We start from the raw sequence: 22,899 nt of genomic DNA on the forward strand, positions 1-22,899 counted from the left end.
GGCAATTTGGTATGAAACACGTGTAAATAATAGCATTTATGATTACTATATATATAAATGATATTATATATATAATAATATATGTCATACATGCATTATTGTAAAAAAGTAAAATCACCAAGGCGTTAGCACAGCACAGTATTATTTATGCTTTTTCATATCTTATGTTGCTGTTGTCACCCCTAGGAAATTACAAATTACAATACAGGTTCAAAAACTCTGAGATGAGAGAAAAAAAGTATTTAGTTGCAGGTCCGACAGTAGTTACAATAAAGATTAAGTTGCAGCCTACCTCGTCAAAACAAATCTGCATTAAACCACAGCACCGGCGGCTGTGACCTGATCGATACTTGATCTCGAAGTCAAAAGCAGCAAGTTGGGCAGCCCATCAGTGCTCTGTGGCCCCAAGTTTGGCTGAATGGAGATAGCTTAGTGGATTGTTGTGCGTGAAGACCACACACTTATGCCCCGACAGATACTCCCGAAAATTCATCATTGCCCACTTAAGTGCAAGAAATTCCAGCTTCATGGAACTATGGTTAGCCCTGTTGCACTCACTGGGACAGAGGCCTCGGCTAGCATAAGCTATGGGCCTAACACCACCCATGCAAAAGGACAGCCCTGAGACCACAATGGCCAGCGTCAACCTCTAAAATGAAGGGATGAGCAAGATCTGCCACTTGGCCACCACCTCATTCTTGGCAGGGTCTGTAGAAACCTTCCCACCAGAGGTGACATGCCCCAAATGGCTGACCTCTAGCTGGAAAATGCACACTTTTCAAGTTTAATCTTAAGCCCCTCCCCTTTTGGAGCCGGCCAAGAACGACTTCCAGTCGCTGTAGGTGCTGGGAGACAGAAGAAGAAAACACGATTGGGACTGGTAGTCCCTAAACATCCTCTGCATCAACGGTTGTGCAATGCCCCAGGTGCTTGGGGCACAACCCAAATGGCATCCGGTTCCATTCAAAAAGGCTGAATGGCATGCAGAAAGTCGTTTTGGGCTTGACCTGCTCTGAGACCAGTACCTGGTTGTACCCGGTGGCCGATCTAAAGTAGAAAACCAGCTGGATCCCAAAAGGGCATCAAGACTCTCCTCAATACAAGGGGAACACATCCTTCCTCGTCTTGGGGTAAAGCAGGCGGTAATCCACGCACATGCATAGGCTCCCATCCTTTTCCCTAACCAAAACAATGGTTGAGGCATAAGGGCTACTTCCCTCCCTTACCACCTGAGCCTCAAGAAGCTGGTTGATGCGAGCCTTCACCTCCTCATACTCAGATGGGGGAATCTGCCTGTACCGCTGCTGAACATCGTCAAGCAGGGGGATGTCGTGCGAGATGAGGTTGGTGCAACCCAGATCACCAGCATGGGCAGAGAAGACCGAACTCAATTTCTGCAGTAGGGATCAAGACGGACAAGTCCACCACATACACTCCACCCTGTACTGAACTACTGGCCACTTAGCATAAAAACGTGGCAGTAGTGAGATTAACAACCTTGGCACTAGTTGAAGCACCAAGGCCAGTGGTCTACCAGACCAGGAGGGAGCCAACAGCCCAGCCCGCAGGCCAGAGTCTGAGGGACAACAGCTCAGGGAAGGTGCTAGCAACCAATTTCATTACCCCGCCAGGTATGCACACTACTGGTACGGTGGGGGGTGAAATGTTGTCAACAACGCCACCTGGGGGAATTTCACCCCTAGGAAATTACTATATGGAGGTTTACCCACTCACAATAATAAAAGTTCACAGGTTCAAAAACACTGAGACAAGAGAAAAAGACAATTTGGTTGCAGGTCTGATAGAAATCGCCAACAATAAAGATAAAGTTGAGCCAGCCTACCTCGACAAAACAAAGATTTCACCCACGGCGGTGGGCGGCACACTTTAACTCAGCAGCCAGGAGAGGAGTAGGCCACGCTGCAAACCAATGGAGCAGAGGCAAATATAATGCCACTACCACCTGCTACGAATGTACAACCGCGCGAGAAAACTGAAACCCAAAGACTACCGTTCAATCGCGGGGCAGCCGGATCAAGCAAACACCAGGAGACGCCATTCACGCCGATCGACAGCCACGCCAACCAGCACCGAGGAGATTCAGGAAGAGGGGGGGGGCAGCGCACATCAGAACAAGCCTCACCTGCCTAAATATATAGTGCGTAACGGCCCCGCCCAATCATTAACACGCCGGTGGATGATTGGATCCAGCCCGAGGACAAATCAATGCGCCAGAGAAGAGTTAAAAAAAAAAAAAAAGCATATGAGATAAAGTTGCTCCAGTATATTTTTCTGCCTTGATTGTTATTTACATGGCTTATGACTGAAATGTATTCTGTGTCACATACACTGATATTTGTGATTGTTGTATGCTGTTGTTGTTGATAATTTAGTCATTACACACATGAGCTGAAGAAAGCTTGTGTCCCTCATCTTTGACTCTGATATCCTCCTTTTTAGGGCTTTTACACATGGGGTACTACTTGGTGATCTCTGTGGCTATTGTTGTTTCAGAGACACTGTTGGTAGTCTGTCTTCTGGCTGATCAGTTCATCATTTTCTTTTTTTAAATTTTTCTAAGGAGTTTCTGTATCTTCAGAGATGAGAATGCCACTGTTTTTCCTGATGAGGACCTGGATGGCGGTATTGTTCAATAGACAATGGTGATGTGGTAGCGCAGTAAGAAGGTTCTGGGTTCAAAACCCAGTTGAGGCTTTTCCTGTGTGGTTTCTCTCCAGGTATCCCGGCTTCCTCCCACACTCCAAAAGCATGCATAGTGAATTGTCTCTACCTGACCTGTCCAGGGTTTACCCACCGTCAGCTGGGGCCCTGTAAGGATCTATCTCATAAGAGATCACAAGCCAAAACGGTTGGGAACTAGTCACATATATAGAATTTCTTTTCCATCTATAAAATACAGTGGGGTAAAGTAGAAAACTTGTGTCAGTACCTCAAAATTCATTAAATGTACTTGTACATGAAGGGTAAGTATTTGTACCCTACATGTTGGGCAAACTAAGTGAGTGAAGCTGTCAAGTTACAAATGGACTACTCTCTGAAAAACAGGGAAACTTCACTTTTCATCTCTGGAGTTCAAAGATGATCTCAGGGCCTGAGCTGCTGTGTGGTTGATGCCTGTGTGACTTAAGATGATGAGAGATTTTTTTTAGGCAGTTTTGGACCAGTCCTCTGCACTGCAGCAAGATGAGAGAAGGAGGAGGGAGGGAGTGATGATGTTCGGATGAAGGCAGGTTAGTGGGTGCTTTGTCCCTCCTCATAAAGCCCTGTTGTACAAATATGAAGAGAGGGGAGGCCTCTTTCATCACTGAGGTGTGTGTGTGTGTGTGTGTGTGTGTGTGTGTGTGTGTGTGTGTGTGTGTGTGTGTGAGCAGTGAGGAGAGAGAGCGTATCACAGATGTGTTTGAGGTTCTGGTAACAGCTCCCCCTAGTGTTTAGGATTAAGTTTTTTGTGTTTGTGTTTCAGTCTTGTCAGTGAGTTCATGATGGTATCCCAGGTTCTCTCCAAGTAAACTGATACTGATAGACCACTATCCCTTGCTGCATGGTACACTGATTCTGACTGTCCACTGTCCTGCACCTACACACACCTGTACTGGAAGTAGATAGGTTACTGCACGTTTTGAGGCACTTGAGTATTCCCATTTTATGCTATTTAATACTTATATTTATACTTCCACTCCACTACATTTATTTTAAAGCTTTAGTTATCTTGTACCTTGCAGATACAATACAGTCCTGCAATAAATTCTACCTTCATGAAAAAAAGAACATTGCACATATGATTTAAGTGTGTGGTTATTTTGGAGGCTGCACTGTGTGGTACTGGTTAATTATTTGTAATTCAATGCACTGCAAATTGTAGGCTCCAAAATGATCAGTTGAATCAAATCCTCAAAAAGAGATTAAACAAAAACTGAACATTATAACCTCAGTGAAGGTGTGAATGTGTGAGTGAGACAGAGAAAGAGAGAGAGAGAGACTCACTCTCCATCAGCCAAACCTGGAACAATGACTTCCCTGTTTGATTCCTCCCCTTCCACCTGCCCGCCCTCATGGTTCGTCCCAACATGATCTGTTGTAACCAAAAGGACAGAACAACGGACGAACAAGAGAGGGAGGATAAAAACAACAACCAGCCTGCAAGCTTTCAAGTTCTCAGTTGCTTGTTTTAATGAGTTTCGAAATCCCCTCCTACAACATAGGACTTTACATTAAGCACAGACAACAGAAGGGGATGGCATTTATTGCACGAGATCCATCATAAAGAGCCACACACACACACACACACACACATGTACACACACACAGCCTTGGATTAGATTGATTTTCTATAGCAATAATATTTTCTCTTGGTTATCCGGCAGTGGTTCTGGCCAAACAGAAAAATAAATTTTAAACAAAGGGGAACATTATTTCAGCAATAAGGAAATATAATCCATCAGTATTTTCAATACAATCATTACATATAGATTATGACTGTTTTCACATCACTGGTGATGACACAACGAGGAAAAATATTTGTTATTATGACAACTAAATGACTGAGCCACAGAAATCTTAAATTTCAGCTAAGATGAATAAAGAGTTTTATAGGTAGCTCATAAATTAGGATATTTCTCAAGAAGCATTTACCAACAAACACAACAGCAAAAGGCACATGAGTGAGAGGTAAAAACAAACCCTGAATGAAACATGGCACCAGAACAGAACACCACAGGAAACGGATTTGAACAGACTGTGATTCCCAGTCTTTTTGGTGGGTGGCCCCTTTATAGGAAATGAAGCATTGCCTCCTTGCACAACCCCTCATCGCAGGTTAAAAATTATGTCTATGAATTGTGAGAGGTTCCGTCACAAGAGCGATTTCCTGAAAGAATGAGCATAAATATGTATAGTAGAAGAATACATTTCTTCTTTCCTTTCCAATTAATTATCTCACAATGTATGTCGATAGGAAGAATCACAGAGCCTGAAAACTGTCTCTAATGTAAACAGAAGACAAATAACCATCCTGTTGTGGGTACCTGGCGTTAGGATTTAACCTGATGAACTCAACACTTCCACTGAAGGGAGAAGAGATGTTGGAGGTTACTTAGTGTATGACTCAGGTTTGTTGGGTCATTTCGACTCACAGTGAAATACAGCAATAAAATATTTTCCTCACATCTTAAAAACATCTTTACACCTGATTACAGGAAAAACAAGTGGCACAAGTTAACAGCAAATAGTCTCTCTAGCATCTAGATATTCATAATTCAACTTTCAATAAATATAATCATAAAGCATGTCACAATATGAATCTTAATAATATTTGCTCTTCTCTGATTCTCATTAGACTTCTAGAGATGTTTTCACTCTGAACACATTTTCATAGTATAACTGGTTTGGCATTTGGCACAGGAATAAAATACATTATATTTTTACAATAAAACCATAATGCTGGTAATAAACTAAAATAGAATCTACACTGTATAAAAATAATTGGCATATTATAAATGTAAAATCATTCTCTTAAAGGCTTGGTTATGGAAGTTACTGCAGTTTATGTGACTGTAAACTGCAACCAGCTGCATTCTGGGTCCTCTGGGTTTAAAACCATAATAGGCACAAGAGGAGACAGAGAGCAACACAAACTGAGGAAAATCCAGTATGACACCTGCACACCTGCAGTAAACATCAGTAAAACAGCTGTGATGATGAGAAATAACGTTCTTCCCTGGAGGAGGTTATTTTACAAAGCAGGTTCATAAAGACGGTGAAATATCTGCAAAATGTTATTAATAAGCAGTCATGAAGGAATCATATTAATGACCTTAATATTCAAGTTTTGTTTCATATTTAGAAATTGATGATGTATCTCTAGGATGAAGCATTTTTTTTTCAGTTATTTGGCTGACTTTATAAACCCACTTAGTGAAGTTGACCCTTGGTCCTGTCAGGTGTCTCGATGCTGAGCATCAAAGCTCTGCATACACTCCAGCTGATGTTAGCGACACTGAGCCTCTATCAGGGCTTTCTTTCTTCTCTGCAGGCCCCGTCTTTAACCTCCTGGTTAGCATAAGACACCGATCTAAGCCTCCAACCCTCAAGAGCTGGTTTATGATACTGAAGAGGTCTGCTAAACTCGGATCTGTGTCTGATGCCTGGGAAGCAGGAGGCCGTCGCCTTTTCTGTACGTCCAGCAGCTCAGTCTGTCTTCCAGACCACATTCAGGACTTTCACCACCTCCTCATAGATGATGAAAACTATGGCCACATCCAGACACACACGGCCCAGGCGAGGAACTGTCCCCTTATAGAAACTACAGACGAATAGAGACAGAGAGAGGTGGACATAAGATATCAGTGCTCAGCAAAAAGGCACATTTATTGATGGGTGACACTGTTAAAATTCTGATGAACATTTTCCAACATCATTAAGCTAAAATAAAAGGGTCCTTCCAGAATTTCGTCCACTGAAGAAACCACGTTTTTGTCTAAAAAGACCTCTGACAAAGAAAGAGATAAGGCCAGAGCACGAGCAGGATTTGGTTTGAGAATCTGGTGTGTGCTAGTGCGACATCTAGTGGCAGTGACGATTGTTTCCAGAACCTAAATACTGTATGTTTGATGCAAAGGATGAACTGAGTATTACAGCATAACTTGCAGGCCGAGAAAGCAATGAAGGCTTGTTGTGATCAATGGATTAAAGGTACAAGCATGCTGCAACACCAAAACCAAACAAAGTGGAGGCGTACTCACGCTGCCAAGCCCTCATATCTCAGGATCTTCACAGCACAGTCTAGCGTGCTTTTATATTTATGTGCTTCCAGACCCTTGGGAAAGAAAAGGAAAGGAAAGACTTCAGTAATTGGCAACAACTTCAGATCTAATTAAGGAGGAAATGCTAACAGTTAACATGTGCTTTTTAACAGTTTTCATATTATGTACCTGCATCCGAGTCTTGATGACATCTAGTGGTGTGTTTCCAAATACACTGGCTGCTCCTGCTATGGCCCCAAAGGCTCCAGTCACCAAGGGATTAATAGCTTTGTCGGGGTTATCACCTGGAGAAGAGACATAACATAAGAGTCAGTAAAGGTGAGTAGTCGGTTTATGCTTCAGTGTAAAATCAGTCCTCGTCTTGAACTACTGAACTGGGCAGGTACCTGGTAAAACCCTGATCTGCCAACACTTGGGACCAATAGACGTGTTCCAGTTCCTTGCTATACTAACACCATACATTGTGGACTTATGCGATTATACCGCATCCTTATTCTTATTGTAATAACAAACAAATGCATACAGTACATGTCCTCGTGCACACTGACCTTTATACCAGTTCTTGAGAGAGGTCATCACATAGAAGCGAATAGCCTGGTTGGAGCCTTGTTTAAGGACCGTGGCAGTGAGACCTTGGTACGTCCCCCTCAATCCTGTCCAGGCAAAAGAATTCATCAGGCTTTTGTCAATTAACCTCCTAAGACCCGAACTCTTGCATGGCGTGCATTTTTAATTTCTCTTTGCTATTTAGGCTGATTGGGACCTGAGAAAAATGATGTCCACATATGAGGACATTAGTTTTAAATTTCGATTACTGAGTGGCAGTATAATATCCTCATATGTGGTCACCAGGCCCTTGTTGAGAAAAAGTTAGTAATGTGGTCTAGAGAACCCAAAATGTGAGGTCCACATATGTGGACGCCAGGTCCTAGGAGGTTAAAGGAAACAACACTATGGACTGTGCAGAACATGTAACACAACATTTTCGGCTGCACTACCCTGTCTGACCAGTAGATGTCAGGTGAATTGCATGCATTGAAGCTGCTCTTTACCTTGTGCTCTGATGATCTCTCTGACTCCGTGGAAGAAACCCTTGTATTTGGGGTTTGCTGAAGTCTGGTCATGAATGAATTTAACCTTGAGAGATAAAAAAGAAGGAAAAAAAAGGCACAAGGTGATCATCATCCTAAACAGAAAATCAGACTATTACAGAGAAGGGAGACACTTAAGATGGTGAAAACAGCACAAATGTGTAGTCTGGCTGTTTCTGCTCTTTTCAATGAAACTGAGTTCAGGGAATATGCAGGATCCACTACCGATAAAGGCAGTAGCTTGAAGTCTTTGCTCTCAATTCCAAACTGATATGCTTTAATCAGTCTAATTCTGAAGATTATAAAATGAGAAGAGTGCGTTTATAGGAAAAATACTTCTGATTTATTCTGTGTAGAGGCTTATTATTGTAATGTCTTGAAAATTGTATAAAAAAAACAGTTGTTACAGATGTTACAAGTCAGGTATGGAAAAACAAAACTTTATGTCTTCGGTGCATAATACGTGATCGTCCAGAAGTGAGAAGAAACACATCAAATCAGATATCTGACCACAGATCAGTGAGTAACATACCTTGACGGTTTCCATGGGACAGACCACCAAAACAGCTTCCATCACTCCAGCTCCGAGTCCACACAGCAGGCCTCTGGTGCTGTCCAGTCGGCCAGACTCATCCTTTGCACGGTTACTGAGGAACTCAAACACGCCGAACCTGAGGGGGAGATTAGAGTCAGCATGGAACTGCAGGAAAAGTCGTGACAGGAGCATCTGGAACTGAAGCAAACTGAGCGAATAACAATGATTCTTGTAAACAGACATTTGATAACTAGAGTGGAGCAAACCTTTGAAAATACACCATAAATTTAAGACTTTTACACTTTTCTTCCTTTAAGGCCGAAATATTAAACGTCTCTCCAACTGAAATAATGATGTTTTAATCATTGAAAACTATATTTAATTTAATGTGTGTTTAATATAAAAGTAAACAAATAAAGTAAAAACAAATAGATGCTGATATTCCAGGGACATAAAATGAGGTTCTCTGTATTAAGACATTATCATTACACCTTTAGCATATGAAAAAAGGCCACATGTCGCAAGATAATTACGCTGTCCCTGCAGCAGAAAACATAAAACTAGTTTCCTCTCCATGTCTTGCTGAGTACAAATAAAAGCAGAACCACAGATGCTCCTCAAGGCAAAAAAAACAAAAAAAAACTTGCTTCTATCTCAGATTTTTAGTGGAGACAAACTGCTGAAAGTGCAGAATGTGCTTAAGGCTTTTACTTTATTGTCCTTCCTCTTTCCTCATTATAGATGCACCAATAATCGTGCAGTGTCTCAGTAACCGGAAAGTGACCAGCAACAGCTGCCATGGAAGCCAGCCCAGAGAGAGAGAGAGAGAGAGAGAGAGAGAGAGAGAGAGAGAGAGAGAGAGAGAGAGGTGTGTGCTGCTTTATGTATCTCTTTAATCAGAAAATGTTGTGCCAGCGAGTCCTTGCAAGAAAGGTTATTTATAGATGGAATTGAATTGTGGTGGAGGCAGGACGCTGCCCGGTACATTTAGAAAAAAAAGGGGCGGGGGAGGACAGACGCTTGTTCTTGATGAATGCTTTGTCTCCTCACGGGCTGCTTGAACCGTTTACCTGCCATCGCCACAGGTTTTGGACAGAACTGAACAGAATTCATCTCTTATACTCGGCTCATGTGATGTTGGTTTTCCTCTCCATCTGCCTTTCATTGAAAGATTTTCCACCCCTCATTAACCTTGCACATCTGTTCCTCTGTCTCCCTCCTCACACAGATTTAGTTTGTTTTGAAAGACAGGCGCCTCCCAATTAACTGACTCCCACTGTCGAGCAGGAACAAACAACACATAAAAATAAATCAATTCGTGTGTGTCTTTATGCACACCTCTCGATGACTACAAACAGATTTTTAGCTTTGGAGAAAATAAAGACTAAAAAGCGTGAGCTTCCCTACAGCATGCTTAGACTGCACGGAGACGGCAGTTCACTTACTGACTAACCTTGTGAAACAAATGCTATTCATTAAAAGCTGCTGGAGAGATATATGCACCGTCAGGCCTGCTCCTTTTCCAATTTACTCTCCATATTCTCCCAATCCATTTAACAAGCGAACTACTAAACTTTACAGTTAGAATATCGCCCGTCATGTTTTGGCTGACAGTCCACAGTCAGAGATGAGTCACTCTGGACAGCGGAGTGCTCCCCAATCTTCATTAGTGGGTCTTTCTACAAGGTCAGCCCTGCTGATGAGAAGAGGAGGTGAAGGAGAAACGGAAAGAGTGGACTGGATGGGAAGGAAGAGAGACAAAAAGGAGCCTGGGAAGGCAGGAGAGAGGGATGTAGATATGGATGAGGGGGTTAAGGGGAGGAAAAGGTCAAAGGCTCTCCTGTCTGTCCCTCTTATACCTCCATGACAACACTGCAGCAGATTGTACGGCGCATGGTGGTGCACAGGCAATCAGTTAATGGGACGGGAGAGGAAGAGGGCTGAAGAGGCAGAGGAGCGATGGGGGAAGGGGAAAGCAGATAGAAAAGATAGGAGGAAAGGAACGGATCGAACAAACGACTCAGGGGAAGTGGTGGTCAATGGAAACGTGCCAAGGTATTCTCCATTGATCAAAACTAACTGTTCCAATCTTAACAGTGATCAAACTCTCTATCATGTTTCATTACCTGTTCATTTTCTGCTATATTCCCCAAGTGCGTGGTTTCCAACACTGGGTTTAGGGAACCCGTCATAGGATCACACATGATTAACATCATGGAAAAGCAGAAAAAACACATTTCTTCTCTGCAAAGCCATGTATATTTTTTCTAATTTGCCTCTAATCTTTGCACTTTTAAAATAAAATAAAATAAGGGGAAACCTTTTTGGTTGAACAGGTCATAACCCATAGACAGCATGTAAACTGTGATGATGACTGGCAAGTAGACATAGCTTTGTTTCAAGGGGACACGAGCTGAAATGGTTGGGAACCACCAGCCTAAATAACTCAATCTAAATGTATATACCCCACAGACAGTAGATTATATTCATTCTTCCATTCAACACAACCACTACATGAGCAGAAAGAGGACGTGGCTTAAATCTCTACACTCCTCCATGTCCATATTTCCTAAGATAAAATTCCTTAGAGCAGAAACAAAACCACTTAGACTTTGGAAAGGGTGCTGAAGGCTGACTGACACACTCATAAAGTATGTGCAAACACACACATACACACCCACACAATCACACAAACACTGTACATAAACCGTTACACACCCCGTATCAACACAAGTCTCCCTCTCTGTACCCCCATTGAGACCCTGCCTGAGTTTGAGTGGCATGTTTGCTCCGGATGGCTGGGCCTGTCTCTCCATCGTACAGACAGGCTCTACCCTCCAGCATAACACACACACACACACACACACACACACACACACACACACACACACACACACACAAACACACAGAGAGAGACAGAGAGAGAGAGAGAGAGGGAGAAAAAGAAAGAAAGAAAGAGAGGGAAGGAAGGAAGGAAGGAATGAAAGAATGAGAAGGAGAACAAAAACAGTGACAATAAAAGTGCCTGACTTCGTTCTGTGCAATTTGTGTGTGTGTGCGTGTGTGTGTGTGTGTGTGTGTGTGCACGCGCGTGCGTGAATGCATGTGCATGTGCGTGTGTGTGTGCAACTTGCACACTTGTCTGAAAATAAATGTCATTTCTGTGAAAGAATAACATAATTATACTGGAGGCTAGTGTGGCATTTATGCCTTGCATTGTGGGTAATGGACTAGAATAATTGGAGTGTGTGAGTTACTGTTTCCAGGTAGATGATCACAATGGCTTCGCTAAAAGTGTTCATTTTATTCCAACCTTTACTGCACACATATACACTTTTATACACTTTTATTATTATTAGAATATGAACATAAGATATAAAAATATTGGGAAATGTAAAGAGGCAAAAGATTAAAAGCAAATAAAGTAATAAAGCACCAACACATCAACACATATTTATTTGGGGTGGTTGCATAATAACACACTATTTAAATGATGAACAGAAGGACCTTGTGTAAAGTTTATGAGTGTGTCTGTGCACAGTGTGCGTTAGCTGTGCTGCTACTATTTTTAAAGGTCGAGCAATACAGATAGATATAAGACTATAAAAGTTATCGGTTAGAGAGAAATACTTAGAGGCCGCCCAGAAAAAACAGTAACTGGACCAGTGTAAAGAAGAGTTGTGTGGTTTTACTTTGTGCACTTTCTGTAGTCATTTCTAATTTTACTAATTGGGAGAAATCAAGTCTGAAGTCATCTAGTCTTTTAATAAATCACATGCATCAGTGAAACAAGTTCTGCAATCAGTGTCTCTCCAAGTACCCTTAAGATTAGCTGCTTTCTGTCTCTATAGGTAGAAGTTTATATCGCAGTTTTGAACTGTACTTGTTACTTACCGGACGGCAGATTTGGGTATGGAGCCATACAGCAGTGAGCTGAGTCCTCTGTACAGTCCTCTGACACCATGACTCTGTACCGTCTGTTTCACACAGTCACCTGGAGGAGCACACACACACACACACACACACACACACATTACAAAATGTCCAAAATGACTGAATACTAGATTTGTATTATTGTTCGATTGAGTATTTAGCAGTTTTCATATTCAGTGAATAACTGTAAAAAATAAATCCTCTGGTACATCCTCTAAACAGCGAAATGAACGTAGTGCAACAGTGTTTTTATTCTTGATTCAATTATTTATTTTGCCCTGTGTCATTCGGTATTGAATCAAAGGCAACACAATGCGAGTGTATGTCACTCTACTCAATCATGACATGGGTAAACTGAACCACAGGCTGATTCTTCCACAACTTGTGTTGTGTTGTGTATGTTTTTCTTTGGCTTCTGGCTCTTGGAGACGTCAGTCCATGTTGTGCTAGCTAGCCAAACGCACAACTGCGCAAGCAAAGCAACAGCTGTCTCGAGCGCTCATTACCGTGGTCTCCGATCCTCAGAGCTCCAGCCAACATTAACAGATCCTGTGTGTGTGTGTGTGTGTGTGTGTGTGTGTGTGCGTGTGTGTGTGCGTGTGTGCTAGTATGCATGGATGATGAATGTGTATGTGTGCATTGGTCTGTTCTAAGTCATATAAACAAGCACAGTGACAGCCTGCCAGAATCCCTGATGTACCTAGGGATGATGGGTAATGAGATAATGAGCTCCTGAGAGAGGCAGAGACAAGATGAATAGATAGATAGATAGATAGATAGATAGATAGATAGATAGATAGATAGATAGATAGATAGATAGATAGATAGATAGATAGATAGATAGATAGATAGATAGATAGAATGATTGAATGGCTGGCATTATGGCATTATCAGCTCTATACATTGGCAAACTAAAGGAAAACTATTGAAAATGTCACCCATGTCATACTCACCTATTCCTCTGTATTTAGGTGGATTGGCCTTCTCATCCAGCTGTAACTGGGTCTTGACATACTCTGTGGGGAAGGTGATGCAGATCTCTATACCACCTGCAAGTCCACCTGCGAAACACAGGAAGCCAGAGCAGATGGTTTTTAATATCAACAACATAAAGAACAGGCATAAATGAAACCGGAATCGATAAAGAAGTAAGCACAGAGGACGGTCATCTTTGCTGACATAAACTTAGCATACCAGGTCTGCCTAGCTGCAGGCGCACCGAGCCCATTCCCCGTCCCCCTTATGAATTACAAGGAGATGCCATTACATCATGGATCATTACAGTGACTCCACAAATGGCTTTCCCTCCATAAACATTAAAAGCACTGCTGCTGTGTGAGGAAGAGTAACGAGCTGGGCAAAGATGAATCAACTGCCACAGCTAAACTCCACAGTGACTGTGCTGTCTGAGGAACAAGGAGAGAGTCGACACACGAAAAGGCTGTGAGAGGAAATGTTGCTGCCCCTTAGATGTTGGACTAGTTTCTGCACACAGTTCTGCCACAGTTGATGAGTTTGAGTCGATAAGGACACAAGCGTCCTAAAGCGAAGCTAATGCAAAACACCGAAGAGTCACGAGGGAAGGGGGGGGGGATGGAGCGAGGGCTGACATTAATTAAATTATCTGTTCAGCCTGCAGGAAGGGGCTCCATTACCCTGGCCAAGACCCTCCATTAACTCAATGACACAGACACACACAAGCATACTGTGCAAGAAAGACACACACACACACACACACACACACACACACACACATCATGTCACATGTTCACACACAAAAATCTAAAAGAATTCTTCTGGTTAACTATGAGGAACATTTTACTGTACATGTGTCTTAGTGCCAACTCAGGGAACCTGAAGCCAATTACCACAACAAACTGGTGAATGGGAAGTGAAAAACTGAAATATCTGAAATAGCAAAGATTTACTCAAGAAAAACGTCCTCAGATGCTCAGACGCTTTTATGCAAGAGAGCTTCCCATAAAATCACGTTTTCTTAAAATAAAGGAATGAGGTTATTTTATCAGTTTCTCTTTCAAATCAACTGCTTTTTTCTAAAACTGTCATTTTTATTATAGTGAAATAGTGCAGAAATCTCCCCACCCTTGTTACTTGTTTCAGTGAGTCATCTCTATAAAATTCTGCACTGAGGACACAGGTAGAATTTTTCTTTTGTTTAAAGAAAAAGTCTTGACAGCTCAGTATGACACTAAGTAGCTGTTGCTAGTATATTTTTCGAGTCTCGTGTCAGTATTCCACTCATCAACATACAGAAATGTTATTTAGCTCTGCAGTGTAGACACCTCACCCTCATGCCATCATGACTTTTATCGCCATGGCACCTAGCAGCATCGCCTCTGCTTAAGATAAAAACATATATTTAACTCACGGCATGCAGGGGAGGGCTATAAGTGGATGGGATTGCAACACAAACTAAATACCAAAGGTTTCCATTCACACTCATCTTCTTGATATTAGGTCTTAGCCCTTTTTTGCATGACCCACACCTCACCAGTCTAAACAGCCTCTGACTGGTCTGCTTCATTCATCTGCTTTATCTCCTCGTCTGTGAGCTCAGCTGATTTAATGAGGGAAATCAATAAAGGACAAAGAGCTTTTAATATTCTCATTTGTCATCTCAAAAATTTTAATATTTAATTTTTGTGATTCACATCGTTGACATTAAATGTGCCATAGCATTAGATGTAAATACATGAGAACATATATTTCCTGAAAATTATATCATACGTTATTTTGGTTTACCTTGATGTTACACCACTATCTATTTATTCAACACAATTTCACATTGTAACATGTGAATTGGAGCATTTCAGTTAATATCAGCGCATCAATAGTCAGATAATTGTGTGACGATTGGAATAATCATAATTTAGTGCTTACAAACCCATCATTTATTATACCTGGATTCACCTAATCACCACTATTCATAATAATTGTGAGCACCACTCAGCTGAATCGTGACATTCACGTGATCTCGCACACACAATCTGTAACACACACACATATGAACTTTAATCACCAGGCCACTGCACTGTAATTCCTCTAATCCTGGGAGAATAGCAAGTAAATGTTGACCTGCTGAGACGTAACAGAAATCACATGCTCCATTCCAGCCGCGCCCTGATCCAGGATCAGTGGGTCAGTGTGTCTTGGAAAAAGAGAAACAATAAACTTCATTCATCAGTTTTCAGCCAAGACAGAGTTGCACGTGAAAACCAACCAGCAATCACTCAACGACAGCGACTCAGCAACAGATACAAATACATGATCAATCCTCATCAGACACACTGCGTCTGTGGAGAAGCAGCTACTTTGTTTTCTAGTCCATTTTGCAGACTGCATCCAACACACACACATATTTATACACACACTTTTACAGAAGACACCCTAAATGACTCCTGTGTAGCTGCCAAACGGGGGTTACGTGAGAGAAATGGCCATTAATCTTTATCTTCACAGGCCCGCTCTCCTCTCCCGTTCTTCATTTTCCTGCCAGCAGCACCGTCCTCTCTCCTCACCCCCCTCCAAACACTCTTCTCCGCACTGTGTCATAAAATCAATGCATCCACATGGATCTCTGACACTTAATATTACACCAAAAGAAATGGAAATGGCATTGGAGTGATACTAGAGCCCAGAGGCGATGAAAAGCAGCGTAGCGCCTGCTTCTACTGACTATTAAAAACTTGAATCTTCCGCAAACTAGGCGGCAGTTACATAAATCAGACACATACTGACTAAGTCGATGTACTGTGTGAAGGTAATGCTCACTCTCTTGCCAGACAAGGTAAATTTATAACTTAATCAACACCCTTCAAAATCCACAGCTGGGCTCCTGCTCATGTAGCTGCCACATACTGGCTGGACAAAAGTATGTGGACACCTGAAAACTACATCCATATGTGATGATAGAGCATCTTATTCCAGAGGTGTAACAGTTGTCACAGCCTCCACTCCTCTGGAAAGGCTTCCTACAATGTTTTGGACCTTCGCTGCAGGGCTTTGCTCCCATTCAGGCACAGGAGATTTTGTGTCGTTGAGGCCTGAGTGACGGTTTGTATTTAAATTCATTCCAACACTGTTCACTTCGGTTTTTGCTTCTTTATGGGCCTCACTTTGTGCACAGGGGCCTTTTTCCAAACTGCTACCCCAAGGTTGGAACTACACTGTCTAGAATATGAGGGATATAACACCCTGAATTGGGAGTAAGGGGTCTAACGAATACCATAAAAAGTAGCCCCTGAGCAATATGTGGATAAGGGTCTTCACTGGGGTTGCAATTAACAAATATTTTCACAAATGATTAGTCTGCTGATTATTTTCTAATTTAGGCAATTAATCATTTGTTCTATAAGATGCCGGGAAATTATGAAAAATCTTCAACTAAAGCTGAAAGTGTACTTTATCAGAAATGCTTTGTCAGAAACCCAATCGCACAAGACAAAGGGAAGCAGAAAATCAATTGAGAAGGTGAAATTTGTTTTGCATTTGGGCTTGAAAAATGCGTTAAACTATAATAAATCAGCTCTCGTATCCACATGCTTTTGAACACGTGTATAGAATGCAGTATATATGCGCACATTCACATCACACACACACACACACATCCATGAATGCAAGATGCACACAAACAAATTGACTGTCACTTTTTTTCTTTTTTCTTTTGCAGTACAGCGAGGCCCAGAGGAAGCCGGGTGAACAGGCAGCCAGCTGACAGGGAGGGACAGTTTCTGAAGTCCTGTCCTGCCTCCTTCAGTGACTCTAATGAGTACCCAACACATCTGGTCGACTCAGAAACTTTATTTTTCGAAGGACAACCTGACAATCTAACATGGCCTCTGAATGTGGCAGGTTCTAAACATATCTGAATCTCCATTTCCTTCGTAATAACCAGTTTTGACTTCGCTTTGGCCTGCTGCCTTGTGAGTTGCTGTGGATTTTCTAAAGCACTGAAACCTGAAATTCAACTTCACTGAGTTCAATTCAAACAATAAAACTCACACAAAACAGTCAACAATGTGTATCTATACGAGTGTTTGTGCATGTGCCAGCAAATTAAGCAGATTTGCAAGAGATTCTATTTATTATTTATCCAGATGTTCCTCCTTTAGATTATTATCCCTCACTTTAAACTCTCTGAAGTCTAAGGGAAAGATGTTATTATGTCCATATCTCTAGTCCAAATGGAGAACATAGCCAGAGGACTGATGTACTTCAAACATGAGGTGTCCTATTAATAGAGCCATAATATTTCTGTTTGCCTCACGCAAAACATGAAAAGAATTATTCATCTGACGTCTGGCCTTTCAGGCTTCCTCTGTCCTGAACAACACTCCCTAATGCTACACTGCTGCTTAATTACAGGAAAGATGTTGATTAATTTTACATGGAAACTGTTTTAACTGCTTCGAACCCTGCAGCATGCAGATTGTACACTGATTTACATAAACAGAACAGCTACGCACAGGTTGTTTTAACAGTGTGCCGATGCAGACGAGGCTGCCAGGCTTTTTACAGCTGAGGGATAAAACCATATTTTAAATGTACATTACTTACTTAATCTGTTAATTGATTAATTATCTTGATTTGAGGACCAGTCAGTTAACTTTAACATGTTGTTCAAGTTAATTTTATAAGAGTTTATATTGAGTCTGCTTTCTGATTTTGTCCAAGTTACGTTGTTGTTAAGTTACCCCCTGACTCTGCAGTTCCTCTCAGCTCTACAGAGCATTTTAGCTTCTTTCAGCTCATTGTTCGGTTTGCCAACTTTACTGTTTTGGTTCAGTCTCTCTTCAGCACGGTTTCCAGATGCTGAAAGCAGCTGTTTTTAGTGAAAAAGCTGTAAAAACAAAACCCTCCATACACAAGCTTCTCAGTACTAAATAGTGGCTGCAGTGGAACATTTAGCAGCTAAAGAGCCAGAAATTTGCCTCAGGAGAAAAGAAAACAGGTTTTCAAGCTCTTTAAAAGATCGTTGTTGGGCAACAATCTTTCATGACTTAAGACTATTAATTACTTGAAAATTGGTTACACATTAAAAAAAATATAGCAACTACATGTTCACTCTGATTGATTTTCCCAACCAAGTTTTAACTCTCTGAAAGTTAATTTCTACACAATAGTGACATGAATTAAACTCAGTGGTTGACAGAACATCAATCAAAAAACTTTAGTCTTGATTAAGAAAATTGAAAGCCGAAGGTTCAGTATATTGATTTGTAATTAATGAGATAAAACCTGCAAATGCAACAATGAAAAAAATGAAATATTAAGCTGACCATCATAAAGGCCTGCTGTATTTTAGATGTCAGCTAATTCCTACATCACTGCTTGTTTGTGTGTCAATGGCTGCTTTATACCAACATCTAGCTGAAAAGCTGTTACAGCTGGGCGGCTGGGGGTTGAACAGAGGAGTGGACTGTGATTTATTATCTCGCCTCCTGGTACTCTGGGTCTGCAAGCAGTGGAAACAGTGTATGGGAGCGGACTGTGTGCGTCGCCTGTGACGTTAGGAAACGGGGGGGTAAGCCATAGTTTGACGAGCCCTCTGAGCCTTAGAGGAGACAGCCACTCACGAAACCTAACTGGCCGCCCCCAGGCTGGAAAGAGAGGGAGAAAAATGAAAAGAGAGCAAGAAAAGTGGCAAAAAACAAGGCTGTCTCCGTGGAAAACCCACTCTATCATGAAATTGAGATTTAAAAAAAAAAAAAAAAAGGAACTTTATCTCTGTCCACTCCTCTGCTGCTCTGACTCGACTCTCTCCTGAGCAGAAGGCTTACAAATGAAAGCCACAGCAGTGTATGAATGCACAACAGCCAGAAAATCAGGACCAGAGACCCATTTAGACCGCTGTCTCACCCTCAGGCCTCACAGAGATAAAACACTTCCTTCCTTCCCTCAGTCATTACCAGTGGCTGCTGAGAGAAGACTTGAACTAACCAATGGCAGCAGAAAGAGCACAGGCCTCTAAAAGCTTTGGAAATGTGCAATGTACACCCCTCCTCCCCAACCACTGTCTATGTGGGGTCTTTAATCCATTAAGCTATGACCTTCTACTTCTTGCTTTGTCTACTTACAGCCTTCAGGCTTGTACAAGTGCCTCGCTCTCTCCGCGTTCACATACTATTAACCATAACAGATAACTCTTAAGTAGCATTAGCACGTCAGAACACCAGAAGAGGTGTCAACCGTGTTTATTTATGCCATAGCTAAGTGAGAAGAATTTGTATCCAGACGGTGTAAACCATCAGCTGTGGTTTTTAATGGACAATATCTCGGGTCAGATTCAAAGAGGCAGTTTATCTGCCGCTGAGTCATCCCAGTGATGCTCTGACACACTCTCATTTCCAAACCTCTGAAAGACAAAGGGATAAATCAATGGTTTCTTGACAGCGAGGCCAGGAGGAGTCAGAGGGTGCACACAGTTGAGACAGAGAGATTGGAATCGTGCTGCTGTTGCAAAACCGGACAGACAGGCTTGAGATGAGCTGAACGTCACAGTGAGGGGAATAGGACATAATACTAGGCCACATCCAGTCAATCAGGCTGCATGGGACTGAAGGGGTGGGTGGGTGGGTGGGGGGGCAGTGTCACCACAGCCACATTTCCACGTCTTGGCAGCTGACAGGGTGACAAGAGTCAGGAGAGTTTTTTTTTTTTTCTCCTTTTCCAGTTCCACTCACACCACAAGTTCATTAACTCTACAGTTGTTTCTATAATAATATAGTAAATTAAATACACACCTTTTGTGACATCTAGAGGAAAAATTCATTTTATTATTACAGACAAGTCATATGTAAATTTGGGGCATTCATGAAGAATATTTTCTCCCTGTTTACCTTTTATTCTTGAGCTGAAACAAATAACTGGTAATAGAACTGGTAGTAATCTAAATATTATTGACAAGCAATTTGAAGATGTTACCTTGGGCTTTGGGAACTTATAGCTTTGGGGCTTTTGGGCATTTTCATTATTCTCGGACATTTGATGCCAAAATGATCCATCAATTAATTAATCAAGAGAATAAAAGGTAGAATAACTAAAATAATGATTCGCTGCATCTCCAAAGCAGTTTGTTTGTAAACTTCCATCAAAAGGAATTCATTCAGAAGGATAAATTATTCAGCATGTAACTGTTGCCAGAGCACACGGCTGAAATCAACAGTGTGCTGCCAAAAACCAGCGTGTAGCCTTAATACAGGAGAACCTCAGAGAGCGTCTTCATCAACTGGAGCCGCTGCCTCCTGAACATCATCACACGAGGGGGTCGAAGGGTTTGAGGGAGGGGGGCACAGCAGCAAGAAAAGATGGACGGGGGTTCTGAACCTCGGCCGGGATAAAGCGATGAACCGCAGAAACGACTCAAACAAACGTGGCTGAAGACGCGTTGAACCAATCACTCAATCAACTGATAATTTGTCAGTTGAAAATACCAAACCCTTGCTGTTTACAGCGTCATAATAATCACAAAAATATATAATAATAATTTTTGGCTGCTGTTTAAACAAAGCAAATCTTTTGGCTCTGTTTATTTACAAGGGGTGTTCATCAACATTTTTGACATTATATTTGAATACATGGTTAACCCATTACTCCAATCCTAATTAATAGATTTGATCAGCAGTTAAAATGATTATCAGTTACAGCCCTAGAATGAAGCGCTGAGATGACAGCATACATTCAGACTATTTGCTGGTCACAGTATCGCAGCGTCAGAAAGCAGAACCACAGATAGAGTGGTCACAATCTGACAGAGAAACAGTAAAAATGGAGAAAACAAACCCACCACAAGGTTTATTTCGTAGCTGTTCAGGAGCTTTTCAGTTGCATTTTCTCACCAGCACACACCTACCCGGGCCCCGGCGGGAATGGCTCCAGATTCTGTCTCAGTGTCCCCTACATGGTTGGATGCATCACTCTGCTCTAATAACATTATGTAAAGTGCACTAGGGGTGATCTTTAGATTAGGGAGATAAAACCAGATCAGTGCAGTGGGAAAGATCTGACCATGACAGGACACAGGAAGAAAACTGTTGTCTTATCATTTGGCACAGAGCGCTCCAGACTATTTCTCTTTTACAGTATCTTCAAGGGGTCAAAGGTCAAGTTGGTTTGAGGGAAAACTGCAGGAGTTGGTGAAGAAAATAGGGTAGTGACACTGTTGTAAATACCTCGTTCCACCAGCTCATAACATTTCAGCTCCCAAAACTTAAAGTGAAACTTGTCATTTAAGATTAAAAACGTCTTTGTCGTGATCCTAGCAACAACACAAAACGACACTAAACAAAATGCAAAAAAAAAGAAAGAAACTAATACAGCGGTACAGCGACCTTATTTTTTGACTTTCAACTATTTTCACTGCAGAAAACATCAGTTACATCCACATGATCTTTCTATGCGTACTGTATGTAGGCTAAGTGAACGAATACTACAACTTCTCCTTCACTCCACGCTGAATCGGTGGTTTGCTGTTTGGTCTTTCCACCTATTTCTCCAGCAGGTTATTTAAACTGTGACACTGTAGAACACACCTCCCACTTCACTCCGATGCACAGCCTTACACTAAGTATCTGTAAACAATAACACAATTCTATTCAACTTTGGCTTCACTGTAACTCGCACAAGTAGTGACATTTTGTCCAACGCTGACACTTCGTGATGAACTTACCTGCCAGGATCGCCTTCCCCGGGTGAGTTAATTTCGCTTTCCCCGCTGGCGCCGCTGCCGCCAGACACCGCGGTCTCGGAAAAGGGCTGATAAATGTGCCTTTATGCTGCATAACTACCAGAAAAAACACTGTACAACCTGCAAGAAGCTTCCGGTCTAATGAGTTTTTATCTTCAAGAAGATTGCTTGCAATGTTTTTTATGTTTTTTTTTTTGTTGTTGTTGGATTTTTTTTCAAGTGGACTGGAGCGCGCAACACATGGACGGCCGCCGTCTCTGGTGCGCTTTCCTGGATGCAGGTGATCTGTGGTGAGACTCCGGCGGATCTCTCTTGTTGACAGTGGGCGGATACCGGGACTGTCAAGGAAGTTGGAATCTTCTATATAATCCAATAGCTGTTATTTGTAACTATGGCAACACTGTATCACGACAGTAGTGCGTAAGAGAAAAGCAAACCGGAAGCAAGGAGGGGCGGACAAACAGTCCGTATCCTGCTGCCGCGTGGAACTTAGTAGCAATTTCTCCGTAAAACCAGTTAACTTAAAACATCCACCGAGTGTGAGGTGTGGCAGCGGTCAGTGGGTGTCACACTGGGTGCTTGTGTGATAGGGGGCTGGCCACTTTTGTTCCACAACAGAAGAAGGGCGGGGCGCAGCTTCTCTCTCTCTCTCTCTCTCTCTCTCTCTCTCTCTCTCTCTCTCTCTCTCTCTCTCTCTCTCTCTCTAACATAAAGATGCATCCCAGCGAGGAGGAATAAAAACGGATTCCATTGTTAGGGAATCTTCTATTTCAAGAACCTGAACCATTTCCCCAGCAGCCTCCAGTAAAAGCTCCAAACCACACCCTCTCCAGACAAAGAGGTTGCAGCACT

The 22,899-nt window shown here is 42.1% G+C and overlaps 1 protein-coding gene across 1 annotated transcript; it reads right to left on the bottom strand.

Annotated features, from left to right (window-relative positions):
- Window positions 1–4,166: 4,166 nt before the first annotated feature.
- LOC111665980 (tricarboxylate transport protein B, mitochondrial) lies at window positions 4,167–22,584 on the bottom strand. Its single transcript, XM_023421146.2, has 9 exons — window positions 22,030–22,584; window positions 13,295–13,402; window positions 12,303–12,402; window positions 8,406–8,544; window positions 7,835–7,919; window positions 7,331–7,435; window positions 6,951–7,066; window positions 6,762–6,835; window positions 4,167–6,322 (listed from the first exon to the last, which is right to left on the bottom strand). Exons 1-9 carry the CDS (start codon window positions 22,139–22,141, stop codon window positions 6,208–6,210), a joined length of 954 nt encoding a protein of 317 aa, XP_023276914.1. The 5' UTR covers window positions 22,142–22,584; the 3' UTR covers window positions 4,167–6,207.
- Between the last annotated feature and the right edge of the window lie 315 nt (window positions 22,585–22,899).

Source organism: Seriola lalandi, unplaced genomic scaffold (genome assembly GCF_002814215.2).
Source record: "Seriola lalandi dorsalis isolate HSWRI2012SDOR001 ecotype SW California unplaced genomic scaffold, Sedor1 jcf7180002054664, whole genome shotgun sequence".
Lineage (NCBI taxonomy): Eukaryota > Metazoa > Chordata > Actinopteri > Carangiformes > Carangidae > Seriola > Seriola lalandi.